This window comes from Anopheles marshallii, chromosome 3 (assembly GCF_943734725.1).
Source record: "Anopheles marshallii chromosome 3, idAnoMarsDA_429_01, whole genome shotgun sequence".
Taxonomy (NCBI): domain Eukaryota; kingdom Metazoa; phylum Arthropoda; class Insecta; order Diptera; family Culicidae; genus Anopheles; species Anopheles marshallii.
The window spans coordinates 69,812,005-69,831,807 of record NC_071327.1 but is presented as its reverse complement, the minus strand read 5'-3'; the positions used below and the strand labels follow the sequence as shown (position 1 = coordinate 69,831,807).

The 19,803-nt window shown below is 46.8% G+C and overlaps 1 protein-coding gene across 1 annotated transcript; it reads right to left on the bottom strand.

Moving 5' to 3' along the window:
* Nucleotides 1-12,754: 12,754 nt before the first annotated feature.
* LOC128713094 (serine/arginine repetitive matrix protein 2-like) lies at nt 12,755-18,176 on the bottom strand. The gene is made up of 4 exons (XM_053807957.1): nt 18,162-18,176; nt 13,191-17,665; nt 12,805-12,823; nt 12,755-12,760 (listed from the first exon to the last, which is right to left on the bottom strand). Exons 1-4 carry the CDS (start codon nt 18,174-18,176, stop codon nt 12,755-12,757), a joined length of 4,515 nt encoding a protein of 1,504 aa, XP_053663932.1.
* Nucleotides 18,177-19,803: the final 1,627 nt, after the last annotated feature.

Here is a 19,803-nt window from a genome sequence, read left to right as displayed (position 1 = left end):
GGTAGAAATGTTTAATGAAACAGCGCCACGAAATGGAAAACCAAAAAACCCCCCCGTAGACTAGCTCCGATGGTGTCATACGGTAGCCGATTTGATAATGGCGCTTAAAATTCTTCACCACACCGTATGGTGACACAGTGAAAACTGTTACACCCTTAGCGTAGCTTCTTCCTGCAAAGGATTTCCAATCGATTCCCGAATATTTCAACACCGTTCACGGACAAATGCAAACAAATGCCTCGTTCCGTAACATTCCGCTCAGAATCGATCACGGGCTCCGTGTCGCCGTATTTCTAAGGCATTCGAATAAAAGAACCCGTTGTTTCACACCATTGTTGGTGCCGGGTTTGCGGCCGGATGGATGGAAAGTGTGACCAAGAACGCACCCAAAGACCGGAACCCTTAACCGCCATGAACCGGAACCAAGCACAGGGTACGGACGATTCCCAAGATTCCCCCAAATGGGGGTTTGCCGGCAGTGAGAACAACAACGAAAAAAGTCCTGTACGCCCTTCACGCTTCCGTTCGCGTAGGCTCGATTGTAGGTCTTGCCCTCTGCATGTAAGTGGTGTAATCAGCTGCGGCGACAACAAGTGATGGGCTGGTATTTACAACGTGTAATTGAATTTAAATCGTTGTGTTCCCACTGCGTGAGTGAATGAAAATAGGCAGCGGAGTGTCGGATGTCTAACAAATTAAGTGAGCTCCCTTATCAATGAGCGAGTTCGGAGTTAGTTCGGAAAAGGTTTTTTTTTATAAGAGAACCATAAAAAATGTAAAAATATAATTTACCATAAAAGGCTCAGTACATCAGAGTGCTATAAAAGGGTTCGTAGCATACCACACGTCAAAGTCGATAGTAGTCGTTTATGATTCAATTAGAACATGTTATTAATTTTACCATAATTTATGGCACGGATTCATCCTTACGTTCATCCTGCATAATGAAATGAATATGTGTACAACTTGTTCCCCTCGTTCTCATACGATCTACCGGATAAGAATCATGCATTGTTTGCAGGAATGAAAGAATTTATAGGGCTCTAGCTAATGTAACTTCTTTTTCCAAACTCACAACAATTCATTCCAACGCAACTCGCCACCGTTCCTGAAGCCTTCTTGGAAGCATAAAACCAATATTTTACTGTCCGTACATCGCCTCCAGCACCCGCCGTACCACTCTACCACCGGTGAGCACTCGCGTGTGACAACCCTATTCTACGATGAGCAGTTATTCCCGGACGCCGAAGGTGAACGGTTCCCCGTTTGGCTGACCTCTTAAGATTGGCCCTTTATCCAGCAGATCGAGAAGATAGCAGCCGCCGAAGGTAACGTTACTTCAATTTTTAAAGCAACTCTATCAGTTCCACTTTTCGTTAGCACTGCTGTTGCCAGATCCGTCAGATCATGCATGAGGGCGTGAGCGGTTCTACCTTCCTTTTTGGTTGGGCACATTGCATTCCTGCCGTTTTGTGGGAAGCGAGACATAGCGAGCGAGAGATGGACGCAAGTGTAAGACTACGTAAAAGCATAAAATTATGCAAACGTATTCATATCTGGCTCCCAGCGGGGAAAACCTATTCTAATGGTGTTGCTGCTTGTCAACGGTACTAATATATGCGCGATGTTGACGAAATTACGAACCTTGGCAACTGATAAATCAATTTAAATCGTTTGTAATTTTAACGACACATCACAATGGTGGCGATTTAGGTGGATGAAACACTCCAACGTGAATAATATCCGTCACTTAAACCGAACTATTTGTGCAAAACTCAAGGCAAAAGAGACGTTAGCAATTCAAAGCGATTTTCACCTAACTTGTTGAAGAACTTTCTGTGCTTCTTCCCGTGCACCCTCTCACGGTGCTGCGAACATTATTCTCGCGCAGGATGTAGTCGAGAAGTTTGCAATAACTGACTTCCGCTTTCGGATAGCCGCGGTAGCTTTCGTGCCGTGCAGTAAAAACGAAGCGAAAGGAAAGCACTCCAGAACGGTCAGAACACCGTCCGTAACCGTGCGATCGAACCTGATGGGTTGGATTCTGCGCTAAATTAAAAAAAAATCGATGCCCCAAACGGAAGCCACTTTCGATCTAATGCATCCGCCCCACCCCCGGTTCAAATGCGGCCAAGCTGCGTCCGAAGGTCAATGGGTGATTCAGTGATCGAGCAATGGTGGATTCCCTTTTGGACAACCCACGATCGACACCGGTGTGCTGTGTTATTTGATTGCCTTAATGTGGCATTATCTGAACCTGCCCATTACACCGGGCGAGGATAATTTTGACGAGCAATGCTTTGTGTGTGTGTTTTTTTTTTCTCTATCCTCTCGCTTTCGTCCACATTCGAGAAGGTATTGCCCACTTTCTACAGACACTTGCAGCCGATATTAATGTTCTAATCAAGTTTAATTGTTCTTCCGGGATCTAGTGCGTCCTGTTACCTGTTTGCTTCTTATGGCATGGTGGAAAATGGGTGTTGTTGTTTGCTTTACAACGCAACTCCTTCCGGTTTTAAGCCTTGTAATCAGCAAATTCGGCCGATGGTTGTTTGCTTCCCGCACAATTAAGGTATTTAGATGGTTTCGTAAAATGCTTCGTAATCGATCATGTGCATGAGAAGGTGATTATTTTACCGATGTTCTTCGGCTCTATACGGCTTAAATGTTTTTAGCAATATTATAGGATCCATTTTTCATATATTCAATTCCTCTTACTTGAAAAATCTTTTTTAATTAATAAATAATTATTTTAAACAAAACACAATTCCTTTTGTTCGTTATTTCTATAGTTTTTTGCACTAAAACTACAAAACTTGAGCATTTTGCAATTGGCACATCTCACCACAGTATGCAAAATTGATGCAGCACCTTGTAACATGCATGCTCCGCACATGATTATGTATATTAATTCAGCCACAACCATCCTGTAAAATGATGGTACACATTAAAAAGCCCTCATCGTGTTGGCAATGTTTCCTGTTGTGATTGGCGTACCATAATAAAGTTCGCGTTTAATTTCGCAGCAATTACGTCGGGTATTGAAAATGGAGGCGAAATAATAAAAAAAAACAGCACATACAAAATAAACCCCCAAAAAAGAAGGGTTAACATCACTGCACTTTAATCATTTTAAGGTTTTTTTTGTTGTTTTGGTTTGCTTCGGTATTCACCTTCCCCCAGCCAGTGGCAACCCCTGTGGATTGGGCTCAAATGTTGTTGTGCTTCGGTGCTAATGACATACGCGCGAAAATGTGCCCCGTGTTACAGATTGTACCAGTGGAGCAGCAAGAGAACGACGAACCGTTGGGCCGTCTGCTTTCAGCTTTTTGGATGCAACTTCGGCTGACGCCATTCACCAAATTTTTCCCGATAGTGGGCTTTCGTCGTTCGTGGCGTGGGAAAGGCGAAGGAGTGGCGGAAATGAGCTCCAAAGGGTCCCCATCCACGTCCCATTTGCAAACGCTCATCGTTCGCTTTTCTGCTCGATTGCATTCGTCGTTGGCCATTCCAACACCTGATCATTCATTATTGGGTACGGCCGTTCGGGTCGATTTCGCTCGTCCACTTGTTCGCTTCTGTGCAGTTTACGACACGAATCGCTCAATTTTCGTACCGGGCAGACGAAATTATTTTCCAACATCGTATGGGGAAGTTTTCCCACCCATCTCGGAGCACCCCGGAGCACCCCGTACCTGCTGTTCCGGTCTGGTATTTGCAAACTCAATATATTCGCTTATGAATATTTCATTCCCAACCATCGCTTCAATTCGCTACCGAACGATTGGTTTCAAAATTGCTAGTGGAGTGCAAAGGACACAGAGTATCCATTTTCGGGACTTTCCAAACATTTCCACACACACACCCACACACAAACCTTTTGACAGCACCATGGAACTTTAGTGGCAAACAATCGTCTAGCAAGTGTCCGAATGCCCGGTGCATCCGAGACATTTGCCACCGCCAAACCAGCTGGACACCTTGGGAACTTGGACCCCGGTACCTCGGACGGAGCGAAAACAGTTCATCCAGCACATCATTCGCCATTCTTCCACTCGATTGCCCAAAAGGTTCCCATTACAAATCATCGGTGCTCCGTGCTCTTGCCGATGGGCCATTCTGCACCGTGCACAACCGTTTGCGCGACACGAACACGAATCGATCCCCAACTGTTACACATTGTTTGCACAGAGCAAACAGCAACAGCAACAACAACAAAAAAAAACAGACACAAACCCCTTCATCCTAAATCCAGAACAGGTTTATGCTGCCAATCTTGTCGTTGTCTTTGTCCCCTTTTTTAACTCGTCCACACTTTCCACACTGGCGCAGCAGTAGCCCTTTACGCCGTACAGATGCTTCCCCCTTTGGGAAGGTACCGGCAATCCTAAACCTGTTCACGTTCGTCGTTTATTTTATTCTTCGACCCGATGCTTCCTTGCCATGCCGTGTGCCGATGCGAAGACACCGAAAAACAACCGCAAAAAAATATATCGCGCCAGCAGCAACGGCCGGTCGGCGAGCAGTAGAATCCAGCTCTCGATGGTACTCGGCTCGGTCTGGAACTCGGCAAGCCTTATGTATCGGTGGCCACACGGACCGAGAAGCCGTGGGTATGTGTTGCTTTTATTTGGGTTCGCTTCTTACTGTATCGTTTCTGCATTGGTGCAAGAAACCTGTTTTCCTGTGCACACCAAGCGCGCGCGCAACACAAATGAATCGCCAGCCAGAACCGTCGTCTCAATCAGTAAATAAATTGGCCGGTGAAAACTCTTATCAATGAATGGTGACTGACCGGTAACAGGGACGTTATTGTTATTGTACGTTGTTTTATTATTGTTATCGTTATTGTGGGCTTGGTTTTTATGCTTGGAATACAATTGCAAGCTTTTCCTTCAAAATGGTCCCTTTTTCCAATGGAATAGCAAATAAAAGTCGTTTCAAAAACCAACTCCACACACAGTGCACTCGATCGAGCATGACTTAAGCTTGGCTTGGTAAACAAACCGACTCAAGTTCAAGATCGTCGATCAAGCGCTAGAAAAACCAGACCCCACAGTTCGGGTTTCGGTTCGTGTCATTGGAAGCGTAACAAATCTCGGCCCGGAGATGCCGTCTTTGCCCAGGTTTTGCCCCGATTGCGAATGTGCGGCGAACGGCACCGATCGATAAATAAGCCATCGTTTCCGGCTGATGGTTCGCGGGGTCCTGCGTTAGCATCACCGTGAACGCAACGGCGGTGGCAACGGCGGGAAATTATGATCTGATTTCGGATGGGGTTTTGTAGTCTTTGTTTTGGTTTTGCTTCGTCGCGATCGTTAACGGATTAGCTGCGGGGTCCGGGCAGGTTTGGATCGATGCTGGATTCGGAACGGAACGGAACCCACCGATCCATGCGGGAGGAGTGCGCGGAGGAGTACAAGAATCTGAGCATTTGCTTCTTCCCCACCGAGGTCAAAGGCACCATTTTTCATCGATCCTGATCCGTAACGAGCAAAATCCGAGAAAGTACAGCAAACAACACACAGCCCACAGTTTGTTGGGAAGTGGGTAAGGAAGGGCGGGCTGGTATGAAGGAAATCACCACTTTACAGAAAGCACAAATGAACTTCTAGCAAAACGGTCGTAACAGCAAATGGCAGCTAGTGGAGGCAACGGCAAAACGGCAAAACCATCCTACTAACCATTTCGCAAGCCAGTTTTCTAGCCACACCGAAGAGTCCCGTTTTGTTTAAGACAGTACATTTGAACGTTTTGCTCGCCGGTCGGTGTAGAAGTTCTAACTTTGGTTCGGGAGTTTTGTTTCGTATTGGGCTCAGTCTAAAATCCAAATACTGAATTTATAAAAGTGTGATTTGCTGAATGACTCTTAGCCCTAGTACTATCGAAATATCAAAAGTTGTACAAAGAAGCTTCTGATCTTTGTAAAACAGAAGAAACATCAGAATCAAAAGTTGAACACAACAAAGAATTTTTGGATTTCTCAAGAACAGAGGATACATCAGCTGTTCTTACTCATAGAGGACCCCAACATCATCTTAATTTTAATTTTCAGGGGGTAGACGTTCTGCAGATGTTCAAGAATCATATTTCAATATTGGTTTCAATGGCGTAAGAAACCGTTTCCCCAAGAACTTCAAAAATGATGTGATCTTTGCCAGTGGTTTTAGAAGATTAAGCTTGAGGCGTTCCTCTATCGATCATTAATGATAGCATTGCACCTGAACATACTCAACAAGGCAGACGATATCTTTGATATAGACGAGAGCCTCATCAACTGCGATGGTCGAATTTCGTCCAACATGTCAAGATTTACGTGTTCCAATTCGCAGAAGAACCATTTGGAAATTATTGGAGAAAAGTGTCCCAAACGTAACTCAATTTACTTGTAAAATCTTCACTAAAAAGTGGATCTCCAAGAACATGACGATCCAGTAGTACCGCGTATACCGAAAGCTAAGGATCTCTCTTCTAGAATTCCAGCACTTTTAGATTCACGACTAAGCTTACCAGCTTCCAGGGCGACAATTATTACCAAGGTTGGTTTATAGCCTCATCCAAAAAAAAAGGCAATCCGCATCTCGAGAGTAAAAGACATCGAGGACTTTCTTCAATAAATCATTCCAGACCCTAAGATTCACTCATCACTGATCGCTGACTCTATGTCAAAAAATTGTTTTACGACTTTCATGTATGTAACAGTGGCCATTTCCATTTCGGACAAGCAAGGTTGGAGTTATGTTGTTGATGTTCCTACAAAATTGCCAGTTCCTTTCTAAGAAGACGATTCCTATAGAAGACCTAAACCACTTTATATAAGAAATTCTTATTAAATAAGGAACTGTAAGAAGTTTCTCAGATATTTTATCAAACCAGCGGTTGCAGATCAAGCATTACATCCACTTCGAAACTGTTTTATATGTATACATACAGTGCACAACACTGCAGGTCTACAGAAGTTCCAATCACAACACAGACACAGACAGACTTCCTACGTTGGATAACTCCACGGAAAACAGGCAAACCATTTCGCAAAAAGAAACACGCTCACAGAGTATCGATCGTACCGTTCCGATAACTGTTATCACACGTTCCCAATCGTTTCCAATATCAACCCCAACAAGAACAGCAAAGAAAAAAGCTATAGCTGTCAGTCACCTTCAACGGATCCACTCTCGTCATACGGAACGCCTGTTTTGACAGCAAACAATCCCACGCCGGCGTACCACGAAACGGTAACAGGTTAGAGATAGGAAAATAATTTGCGACTAACTGCACCTCAATTTAATGAAGTGACGGGCACCACCGGCACGGCCCAACCATGTACCGGTCATGACACCGGTAGGACGTGGCCACAGCTGTTTGCCGCATGAGGCGCTCGCGCTGGTGCGTTTATCATCGCGTTCGTACACGTTCTCGTGCGCTCGGTGCGACAATGTGCCCAGAATGCTGTAAAGCTTTCTATTTTTTACTGCCCACCTACCTATCGGTTCTCCGTGTTTTTTTTTTTCTGCAGCTAAACCTTTGCATATAATTAAATTTTCCATACGCGTACCCATGGTAGCCTCCGATCGATAGAGCGCTTTTCATGCCACGACGTCCTTCGTGGACATGAATTCTTAAATACCTCACACCGGCTGGTATTTCGATTACGGCCGGTGCCCGATAGGTTGGTACGATTTAATTTGTTACGCAATGAGACAGAACTTGGCGGGTACATGTGTTGCGCCAGGTGATTTGCAATTTGATTTACGTTTCTGGAGCTTATCCGCTGTTTCGTTTTGGAACAAATGTTAAAACTGTTTGAGGAATATCTTCAGCAGTGGACCAGCCAGTTCGGGATTTGTACTAATCTCCTTCCTCCCATCAACCAATCCATCCACCCAAGGTGACCTTCACCGTGTTTTCCATCACATCCGTCACGGAACTTTTGAAATTGAAATTCTTATTCTTGCCCGTGGGCTCTCCCCGCACCAGAGCAGCGTAATAACGCGTAACTCCACAAAAGTCCCAAATATGCTTTGCCCCTCCCTTCATTCCCACACTCTGTTTCGCCTGTCGCCATTCCATGGTGGTTGATTTTTACTTTTACTTTTTCCGGTTGCCAAACGCTCCGGAACGGTGAGGCAACCCAGACGAAAGAACAAACCGCAGCGCACGTCAATAGTTCCCTCGACCATTGCGCCCTCCTATCAGGTTCGGTGGGAGGCTTCCGTTTGAGTTGAATGCTTTGGACTTACTTCGTTCTTTCGTTTACGGCGTTGAACGTGATTTTATGAAGATTGGCCACCAGCAACACTCCCTTTTTGCACTTCCTTATGGCTTCGGTATGGCAGAATCTCGTTCACAATATGATCGAACTCCACTTCCACTGCCTAATGCCACAGCTTCTTAATGCACTTGAGCAGTCAAATTAATCGGCTTATCAAACGACTGCGAGCCTCAAACGCCACCAACACTACACGTGGCGGTGGTCATAAATTCTACACGAACCCTAAAATTGCACCATTAACTCCGGCTTCCAAACCGGTCGCTTGGGTGGGTGTAGACCGTGAAATATGGTTCTATTTTCGTGCCCGCTTAACACTTCTCCCCCACTGCGGGCGCTGCCAAACCGCTGCGTTGAACTATTTTCTGCACCGATCTGTTTCGATCACATTCCGCTGAGCTTGGCCGCAACGCTGTCATTGACGGTTGCACTCCCGAAATCACTTCTCCTGCCGGACGCCTAAGAAGGGGCTAAAAATGGTAGCAGTCACACTGATCCACCCTTCACTCTCCGCGCATGATAACGATGCGATACGGTGGTCGTATGATCTCGGTGGCCCGGAATCGAATCCGTACACGCGATCGGCTCAAAGCTTCCGCGGCAACGATCTTTCAGCGACTGACTTAATGCGGTACGGTTGAAAGGCCAAAAAGCTCGATTGCGGTGGATGCGGTCTCTCTCGCGCTCTCCACGCACTCAAGACGTTCAAAAGGTGTTCTCTGCTCTCGACGCTGCTCACTTGCAGCGCCGACCAACGCTGCACCAACACCACCAAGCGATGAAACGCTTGCCTTGAAACGGGTTTGGTTTCCCTACCCAATCCCCCTTGGCCCTTGCTGCCCTGGGACCGGGACCGAGACCGACCGGTCACCGGCTTCTTGACGGAGCAGGGCCGGTCTCCATGGCACACCTGTGTAGGTCATCCCGTTTCGGTGTAGTTGTCCGATTTCAGTACGCACCATTTCTTTTATGTTTCCCCCCTTAAGGGAACGGTCGAGCGTGTATGGTTCTACCCCTATGCACACATGCTGGTAGGGTGTTAAAAATCAAGAAGAAGCCGGGTCTGTCACCGCTTTTGCACGGCGAAACACGCACACACATACAGGCGGCGCATATGCGGCCGTCTACGGCCGTCCCTCCCTGCAGGATTGCATTACCAAGGGCAGCGTATGTGAAGGGAGGTGGTTGAATGCAGTTTTAATACCAAACATTCGGTGCTCTATTCAGTTTGGTCTCTATTTCTATTTTAATCATTGCTTCCATTGCTTTCGGAAATTTTTGTTAGATAAATTTATCATCTCTGGAAGCGCCTGGAATATATGTTGTCTTATGTGATCTTGATCTTAAAAAAAATTGTTTGTATTTCCTAGAAGCACAAGGCCTCAGGGATTTTTAGTAATGATTTGAAATCAATAAACCAATTAGGAGCGAATGTAAATTTGTAAATATAAATTTATTACAATATATTCTAGAGTGGTGATCAGCAAACCTCTGAAAGCAAAGAACCAAATAGTATAAAAATGCGCAAAGAATGAGTTTAGAAGAGCCAGTATATTAAATTTGATACTTGAATTTCAATATTGTACGACAACACTTAAGAGTATATGGTACATTACATGTAAAGACGTCCACCAAATCAATAACCGAGACCAACCGAACGCAACGGATACCGAAAGACCCTGCGTTTTGCATGGCCTCAGGGAAAGTTTGAGCTGTTTCTAACTATTTCTAGTATTTATTTTCCTTCATATTCTCATCAATCACCAATAAGGTTCAAATTCAGCTACAATATTTGATAACATTTTAGCAAGCCTCCCATTTTTAGCATTTTAGCCCGTACAAAACGGGATGCTTCATCTTCGTCAAAAACCCAGAGTGAAAGTGCCAAAGAGCTATATTTTGTTATCCACTGTTCTTAAGCATCCCGGGGCGACCCGGTGGCATGATGGTAGTGGTGTCGGTCTTCACACAAACGGACCGGACCCAAATCCCATCCGGCCCAATCCCTCGTACGCAGGACTGACTATCCAGCTACGCGTAAATAAAGTCACAGAAAGCCAGAAATGGCAGGCCTCTAGACGTCTTGAGGTTTGTTGTGTCGAAAAAGAAGAAGAAGAAGTGTTTGTTTTCCCTTAATAAAAAATGAAAAAAGAGACTCCAAAATCATCACTTTGCACTACAGTGTGTATCATAACTATAAACCAAATACATTTCGTGTATGGTATATTTTATTCCTCTATATGCTATTTTCTTTATTTAAATGCACATCATGCACATATTATCTGTTAATTTTTCCGCGAGGTAAACACATGTTTAATAAAAAAAATATTCAAAACATTGCCATACATAAAAACACATAATTTCGTATGAAGCATTGATTGAATTTTACGACAAGGAAAAACATTCTTTACACATAAATTTCAAACATTTCTAAAGTTTTTTATCCTTCAATAACAAATGGTCGTATATTTTAGTTCAGTACTGTAATGCTACCCATTCGTGGTAGATTGTTGATATTTAAATTTAAATGTCAACATTTACATATGTTATAACAAACAACGTGAAATTGGACCAAAGCTGCCCAAATTCTAAGCAAAACTTCCATACCTATTTCACCCTTATTAAGTAGTTGCATAGTTTCGGTAGAATGTCCGCAATGCAAACCACACTTTAAAGTTATGTCCAAACCCAGTCAACCTAATTCCAGCTGACATCCAAGAACTAGCACCGAACATACGCGTGGTTGTATGCGTTGTACTCAGCAATGCAGTAGTGGTGTGCCTTTCCCCGTACCATTTCCAAGTGGCACCGGTGGTACGACAAACAATGTTGCCTTTCGAAGGCCAACAAAGAAAATGATCATTCGCGGGGCGTGCAATTTCCTGCCCAGCTTCACACTCTTACCGTCTCTCTCTCTCTCACTCTTTGTGTTTTTCTGGCCGGCATTGGTTGCCCTTGTGATGTACCGGGTTGGGGGAGTTATGATCAAATATTGACCGTTTCGCGTTAGTTCGCGGTTTGCTTTACTCTCCAACCATTCGCCTGTACTAAAGCGGCTCCTGGACGCGTCATGTAGCGCGGACCCTGACGCACCGTACGCGATATGTTTGTGTTTGCCGAGCGGCGAAGGAAACGAGGGTTGGTCTTTTCCATATGTTTGACCGGTCGATACCTATCACAAACGCGGGAAAGATGGATGATTTTGCTCATTGCTGATGAAATAATGACTATTTTTAAAACGATAAAAAGTTGTTTAAAAGCATCCCACAAACGGTGAAACTCAGCTTACGCTTTACGTCAACCACCATGCGTACGGTGGGTTGCATATCGCTTACGAAACGCACGGAAAATGCGCATCAGGTTTTGTGGAGATGGACATGGTGGTGATGGAAATAAATTCGCCAACATGTGGTTTCCTGTGGTCTGTACTATCGAGCGTTTCGCAAGGTCGGCTGGGCCCTCAATTATCAATTTAGATTAGCAACTATACCAGCCCGCCGTATTTATTCGGACGCGCTTCGCGTTATAATTAGTGATGAGAAGCGCGTGGAAGCAATTATCCATTAAAATCTCATTTGGTACAATTCTTATTACTGCACGCTATGCACGTGCAGGACCCTGTCTCGATACTGCTGCTTTTTAGAACAACCCACAGCAAATTCGGTTTGTGGACATTCAACCAACCGTCCAGCCATAAATTTAGCGGTGCATGGAAATGATTTCAAGCATGCTAATTTTTACATCTCTGTTGTCCAAGTTGTCCCAAAGATCATGCTTTCAGGTGGAACCGAAATGCAAGATGGCATGCAGTTTTTATTATTCACCATTTATGCGAGTTATCCACCAGCTTGATCGTTGCCTTTCACTGCCACGATGACAGTTCATAAGAATGAGTCATAAGTCCCTCAATCCTGCTAATAATTCGCAAATCTCACCCTATGGCTGTGCGTATGTAGGTCACCCTGGGTCGATGACCCAACGTTTATGTAAAAAAATACACATTTCCGCACTGCTTTCTTCTCATTTCTTTGATATAAAACTTAAAATTATAGCATCACTGCGTGTGAGAGACAGTTGGCAATAGATGCAATTTGTGTTTAAAATAGCACCTGGATGGATAGCAAATGGCAGTAAATTGCCATCACACCACCAATAACCCACAACGTTCCACATCAGATGTGTTCTATTGCGGGACGCATTCGAAACCGTTGCCAACTAGCACAGCGCCTAGTGCAAACGTTACATTTGCTTCTATTTTGCATCGGAGCTTAGCAGAACGTTCATTTCGCATCGCCCACGGCCGTTGGAAAAATCGCACAGGTGGTACTGAAGACGTAGGCGTACGTGTTGGCTCATCAGAGTCCAACGTACAGGCGATCATTGAGGAAATGTAGTATGGCAGCAGCGGAATGTAATATAAATTATTTTATGTTATTTAAGCACGGTCTCAATCACTAAAGAATAAACACATTTTTTTCTAAATTACTAAATCTAAATTCGATTTAAAAGCAAATTATATTCTCAAAATGACTTACCGTGCTCGATTTGCGTTGTCTGTGAAAGAAAGAAAGTGAAAATGAGTGTGGTGAATTTAGCAGAAAACCAACGGTGTCTTTAGCGAAGACACGCACCATCTTTCGTGGTGTGTATGGGATTGATCGACCTTTGTTCAAACTAGTACTAAAATATCATTGTACTAAAAATCCAAATCAAGCTGCAGTGAGCAATTATACAATTTTCTCTCTCTGTTTCTGCTTTACCTTTTTTTTTATCTTTAATTTACTTAATCCTCTTCTAACCATTTAAATTAAATTTTTCTTTTTTACTACCAAATTATTGATTTTCAAAAAAAAGTGTTAAGAATATGATATGTTCTAAAAAAGCCTGTCTGTCGGTTTACGGACTTTCACAATAACCTTACCTCTGTTGTCCAGCGTAATCGATAAACTGTGGCGTACTGTCATGCACCCGGACGTCCTTCGGTGTGATTTCCTGCAGTCCATCCATAATAAACATCCTATCCATCATGGGACTGAGCGGATGGCAAGAGCCACCCAGCAGGTCGTCAATGTTGGTGTGACGGGAAATGAACACCGGCGACTGCGTGTTCTTCCGTGCGCCCAAACTACCAAGGTCGGTAGAGCCATGCGTGCCATTTTCTGCCGACGCGGACGCACCGGACTGGCCGCTCACTTGCAGCGGAACGGACATCGTCGAGGGAATGTTATCGTAGGGCGAAGCCCGACCACCGGCCTCACCTTCCGGGCTGGCCCGATCGCCCAGCGGTGGTGTTTCGCTGGTAAGCGGTTCGATGGTGTATTCGCCGGTGGGGAACTTTGGCAAACCGGCCACAAAGTTTGTGATGCTTTCCAGCTCCTGTTCCACCTGCGCCTCGATGTCCACGTTCTGCAGATCCGCTTCCTCTTCGCCGTGTTGCTCGACGAAGGACGAAAGCTTGCGTGGGCTACCGGCACCCTCGTCCGGGCTGTCGCCCGTCATCCACCATGCCCGTTCGCCTGACTCGATGCGCGTTATGCGATATTTCGTTGGGCTGGTCTGCTTCCCGCTCGCCTTCGAGTTGAAGCTGTTCGATCTGCTCACGACGTTCGATTTGGAGCCCGAGCGGGAAACCGGTGCGTCGGAGGTTTCCAACATCCACCAGGGCCGTTCGCCGGATTCGATGCGCGTAATCTTGAACGGTTTCGCCTTCACCGGGCTACACTCGCGTACCGAGTCGCTACCTTCCGCTCCGTTGCCGGAGCCAGCGCCATCCGTCGCCGGGGACTGGCCCAGCTCGTTCACCTTCTCGGAACTGTACAACCACCAAGCCTTCTCACCCGATACGACGCGCGTAAGCGTGACTCCTTGGCCTCGCGGTTCCGGTGTCGGCTCCTTCGACGGTTCCCGACTGCCCGATGTGCTGCTCGGGCTGCTGCCGGAGGTTTGCTCTTTGCGTGACAGATCCGCCATGGCCTGTTCCCACCACGCCTCATCCTCCGCTTCCAGCTTAAACACCGTGTAGCCGGGACTCTTCTTACCGCCACCGGCTGAGTCGGGAGTTTGCTCCTTGCTGGGCTGCTTGCTTCGCTCGCCGGACGACTTTGACGCTACGTTCTCCGTGCTCTTCATCCACCAGGCCCGTTCGCCGGACTCAATGCGCGTCACCCTAATCGGACGGAAGGGACTCAACGTTTGGCTCTCGAATATGCTTGTTGCCGTAGTACGGCCATCGTCGATCGCGGCCTCGGCCCCGCCAGTCACATCCTGTCCCGCGGTGCTGCACGGTTCCGTCGAGTCCGGTTCCAAATCGGGCACCGGTTTATTTCCCTCATCCGCTAACCACCACGGCTTTTCACCCGATTCAACGCGCCTGATGCGATACGTGAAGCTACGGGCACTCGGGGCCGTTTCTTGCACCGTAGCCGTCTGCTCATAGTTGCCCGAGCGCCTCCACCACATCGGCTGCTGGTATTCAGAGCTAGGCTTCTGACCACTCTCATCGCCTTCCGTTCCTGGCCCCTGTTCGTCAACCTCATCGCCTTCGTCCTCCTCGTTGCTGGAGTCGTCCTTTATGCTCTCCATGTAGTGTGTTCCCGCCTCCCAGCCCGATTTCCCGCTCGGGTCCGCCGCCAGACTCTCCGTCATGCTGGTTGTGCTAGCGTTATCGTACCAGCTGGTCGCATTACGGTTTTGATTGTTCACAAAGTTCGTGGCCAGCTGGATCGCACGCAGAAGCAGCTCATTGTTGGCGTTCGATGCGTCCGTCGCGGTACTGAGATCGTCCTGCTCGTTCGGTGCCGTACGCGTGATCGACTGCTCGCGGTCTGTATCGGTCCCGGAAGAGCCACTGATGCTGGCGGTGTCTTCCGAACTGGACGATGCGGATCGGTCCGAGCGTTTCGTCCCCTTGGTGCCGTTTTGCTGCCGTACGTGTGGAATGCGACTTGTCGATCCGTTAGTCTCCGCGACCGGCGTTGCCGTTGATGCCGATGAGCTGGAAGACTTGCTTGACGATGTGGAAGTTTTGCGCGGTCGGTCTGGTGCGGGGCCCATATTCAGTGCCGACTTGCGGAAGTCTTTGTTCGCGACCGAACGAACGGGCGATGGGCTATCCTTTGCCGGTGCTGGAGGAGGCTTTTCGGGAGATTTCTGTTTGGGCGGTGTCTTCTGCTTGCCACCCGGGGAGCTTACCGTCGACGACCGGCTGCCGGTGGACTTTGTGCTGTTGGATTTCGACAGACTGAGCTCCTTTACTCGGGCGGCTAATGCTGATAGCTCACGCTTCTCGGGTACATCACTCTTCGAGGAGCTCACGCTTGTTTCACGACTGAAGCTTGGACTATCGCGACTATAGCGAGAGGACGCACTTGAATACCGCGTGTAGCCAAGTGTCGGCGACGATGATCCATACTTTTGGTCTAAGAACGGTGACCAACTGCGTGTCGAAGGTTGTCCGTAGCGTAAATATTTGGTCGAATCGTCCAACCGATCGGATTGGATCTGTTTATCGGCCGTTTCAACCGGTAACAGCTGCTTCTGAATAGTCTTTTCGATAGTCTTGCACATCTCCGCCCGGCGGGCTCTTATCAGCGGCGTTGCACCCGGTGGCGTTGGCGACGTCCCACGCGTTACGAGCGTTATTTCGATAAATATCTTCGGCTCTGGTTCGACGCTACTTTCCGTTTCTTCCGACGACTCTTCGGACGATGAGCTTGCGGTGGTGGTTTCCGACGATGTAGATCCCTCTCGCTGTTGCTCATCGCTCGGGACTGGCCGTGGTTCGGGCGAGAAGATCTGGCTCGCTGTCAACGGCGATGAACATTGCGATGGTTCACGCGATTGTGAGTTCAGTCGTAGCCTCGAGGAAGGACGACTCGTGCGTGCCGCGATTGCCTCACTGGATGTCATGTACGACAGGGCAAGATCCGCTATTGGACTCTTCGGTACCGGGCTAGCACTAGCGCCAAACCGATTACCAGCGCCGAGTGCACTGTTCGAACGCCCGTACGGTCGATACGCACCGGGTCCTCCGAGTCCATACTTCTCTCGGACCGACTCGGCAGGGCTTGGTTCACGGGAAGAACGGCGTGGGACCGTCGCGGGACTTGGATCCCGGCTGCGAACTTTACTGCCAACGCTGGGACTTGGATCACGCGTTTTCCTTGCACTTCCAAACGTGGATGGCTTCACCAGCCCAGAATCGTTGGCTGTGCGAGACGCACGTGTACCCAACGACGAAGTGGTCCGTTTCGGATCCGCCGGACTAGGGTCGCGCGATCGCACTTTACTCGCATTACCGAACGTAGGGATCTTTCTCGCTTCGGCTGGACTAGGATCGCGTGACCGAACACCTGGTCCCGTTTTGATCGTTATGGAGCTGGTGAACCTCTGCTTTGCATCGGCACTACTATTCGACTTGTTCGTCGTCTGTTTCAGCTGCTGAACTGGTGCAGGACTTGGATCGCGGGACCGGGCCGCTGTGGCTATCATCTTATTGGCTAACTGAATGCGTCTTTGCTCCATGGGACTAGGTTCGCGTGAAGTTCTTGTGCGCACCGTAGGGCTTGGATCGCGAGACCTTGCCCTACTCTGTCCAAACGCCGTTCCGCTCGATTGCCGCCGATACTCGTTTGGAGCATTCTGTTGCGGTAGCTTCGTACCGGACAGCTTACTGGCTATTGCCAACGCATACCCTCCGGTACGTTTAGTTTCTACGGCAGGACTTGGATCGCGCGAGCGTGCCTTTTCAGTGACGGTCGTTGGAGCGGGACTTGGATCGCGATGCCTACTACGCGAAGCGATAGATGTGGAAGAGTTCGTTCTCGTCGCCGGACTCGGCTCACGGGACTGTTCTCGCGCGACTCCAGCTCGTCCATATCGGGTGGTGAACGTCACCGGAGGCGCATTATCTTTCTTCGGCTTTACGCCACTGTCCTTGGTGGATTGAAGCTTACCAGCTGCACCACTCTTTGTGGATGAATCGTCGGTGCCTGTAGCGTCCTTGCTGGAACCATACTTTGCTGCTATCAGGGAGGACTTTTTCAACGGTGCCGGTTTGCTTTCCTTCAACTCTGCCTCGAGTTTCTTGGATGTTTCGATCAAACGTTCCTTCTCGCGGTCACGTTCCTTTTCGCGTTCTCTCTCCCGTAATTCACGCTCCTTCCGTCGTTCCTCTTCCTTTGCCTTGTCTCTTTCCCGTTCCTTTTCTTTGTCGGCCGCCAAACTCGAGTACCGACTGATGAACGAGGAAACGGTTGAGCTTGGAGCTGTGGCCGACGCTGTCGAGGTCGTCGTTGATCGTGGTGACCGGTAGCTCCCGGAAGAGAATGATGGACGGTAGGTGCTCGAGGAACTCAACGAACCGAACCGGGACGTAGTTGAAGGTTCGGTCGAGAACTAAAAGGGGGAAAAGGACAAACGAGACGTGTGAGTTTCCCTGATAGAAGACAATCACTGACATGCTTATAGTACGTACAAAATTAGGAACTATTAATGCAAATAACAACAGATGAGGGCGAAAGTGAACTTTAGCACAAATTTTAATCTAAACCAGTTAAGAAAGAAGTCTTAACCCTCAACCAAACAACGAATTACTACTCACCATACAAACGGAACTTAAAAAGAACATCAGATTGATTTATGGCAATTCCTACTAGCGCCAGCAAATAAGTCTTTGGATGCCAGCAAAACGGTTGCATTGCTGAAACATGCCGTTACAGCAGAACGAAACCCTCATCCATCAATCTTCTGATACTAGCCGCTATGCAAGATGTGCTGCATGTGCTAAATTCAGACATGTAACTGCAATGCGAACAAGAAATCCGTGATTCCTGGCGCCAATTGCAAACTTGTTTCCGTTCCGTTTTCGGTGTACTTCTTTTCATTTACTTACGTCGGAGCGTAACATAGCACGGTGCAAGTGTCGCAGACGCAAGCAATACCGGTAGCGGCGTTAACCAATCGTCACCTAGTCTACCAACAGTTGGCATCCATTTTAATCCTCTACCTCACAGAATTTACCGTCACGCGCGAGCTCTGTTGTCTCTGTTTGACGCTGAGGGACTCGCGATACTTACAGAAATAGCACGGAAGAACGCAACGACGTAAATATCGCTGGCAAGCCAACCTGCCAATCAGTGCGGGATAAACGCGGCGTGCTCGCGTATGCCGCTGGTGTTCTACGTTGCCACTATCGGTGACGACAGTTGATCGCCATTTGTACATCGCACACAGAAAGATACAACAAAGCTGGACACGTTCAAACAATCACAGGGAAGAGGCACAACACAGTCGGTTGGAAAATGGGGTTCCACTCGTAAAATCTAAACACACCGATTCCCTTACCAGACTTATCAGTATGTTATCTGGAGTAAGGAAATCGAACAACACCAACAAGAATAAAAACAGACAGCGACAAAAAAGGGGTAAGGGACTTGACAATTAAAAAACTGTAACACATATGACGTACAAAACCTGTTTCCAATGGGAGTAAGAGGAATAAGCGTTACCAAACTGGGAATTTGAGAAATCAAATCAATTTTGGATAAACACATGAAACCATTTTAGAATTGTGCGAACATTAGACGGACCACAGGACATGGAGGGACGAACTTTGAAAATACATACTCTTGAACTCCGATAGGAGCTTGGCAGACTAGACGATGCAGACGAATATGATGATGAGCTTGCATTGTAGCTCGACGTTGACCAAGGATACTGAAACGGACCGGAACACATGTGTATCAATATCAAACTAACACTCATCACCTGTTCTTGCGTGGAAGGTGAACGGGTTCAATCCATAGAATTGTTTCAAATGAAGTGTGCTAAGAAATAGGTAATAGCCCCCTGTTTATGAACAGTTGATAGTGTATTCCTCATTACAGAGTGTTCGAAATAGTGAGAAACATCGGAATAGTACGTTTGTCTATAATATCTCCAGCAACTTCTACGTCCTTTCAACAGTAGTTCTTGGTTTTTGAAATCCCCAGACATAATAAGGTCGTAGCTAAATAGTCAAATTCTGTATTTGGAATTAACAGTCCTAAAGGAGTATAAAGTTGGTCCTGTTGAGAGAAAACCCTGACGCAATGTAACAATATAGCAACACTATATACTGAACAACCTTTTAGAATTGACAATTGAATGGCATATTCAGGAACTCTCAGTTGAGAACCCTTCGACATTCGAACGAAGAGCTCACTTTAAGAACTTAACATGTCAGTTTAATAAAAGTTTGTTGGGGTCGATTAGAAAGGAGAAGTTCTTTATTAAATTTGTTCAGAGCTGAATTTGTGAACAACATGACTGTGAACTATTGAAATCTTCTTCAAAAATTTTTCTCGTTCTTGCAGTAATTTAAAATTCCATAAAAATATTCGAGACTTTTCGAAATTTGCATACAAAAAATACACAAATTTCTTTTTCTACACTGAACCATGCTGGATATCTCACTAATCGTGACCCAGCAATCAGATTACTTCATCCTACAACTACTCAAAAACTGATTTGCGTACCAGTACCTTCCAATATTT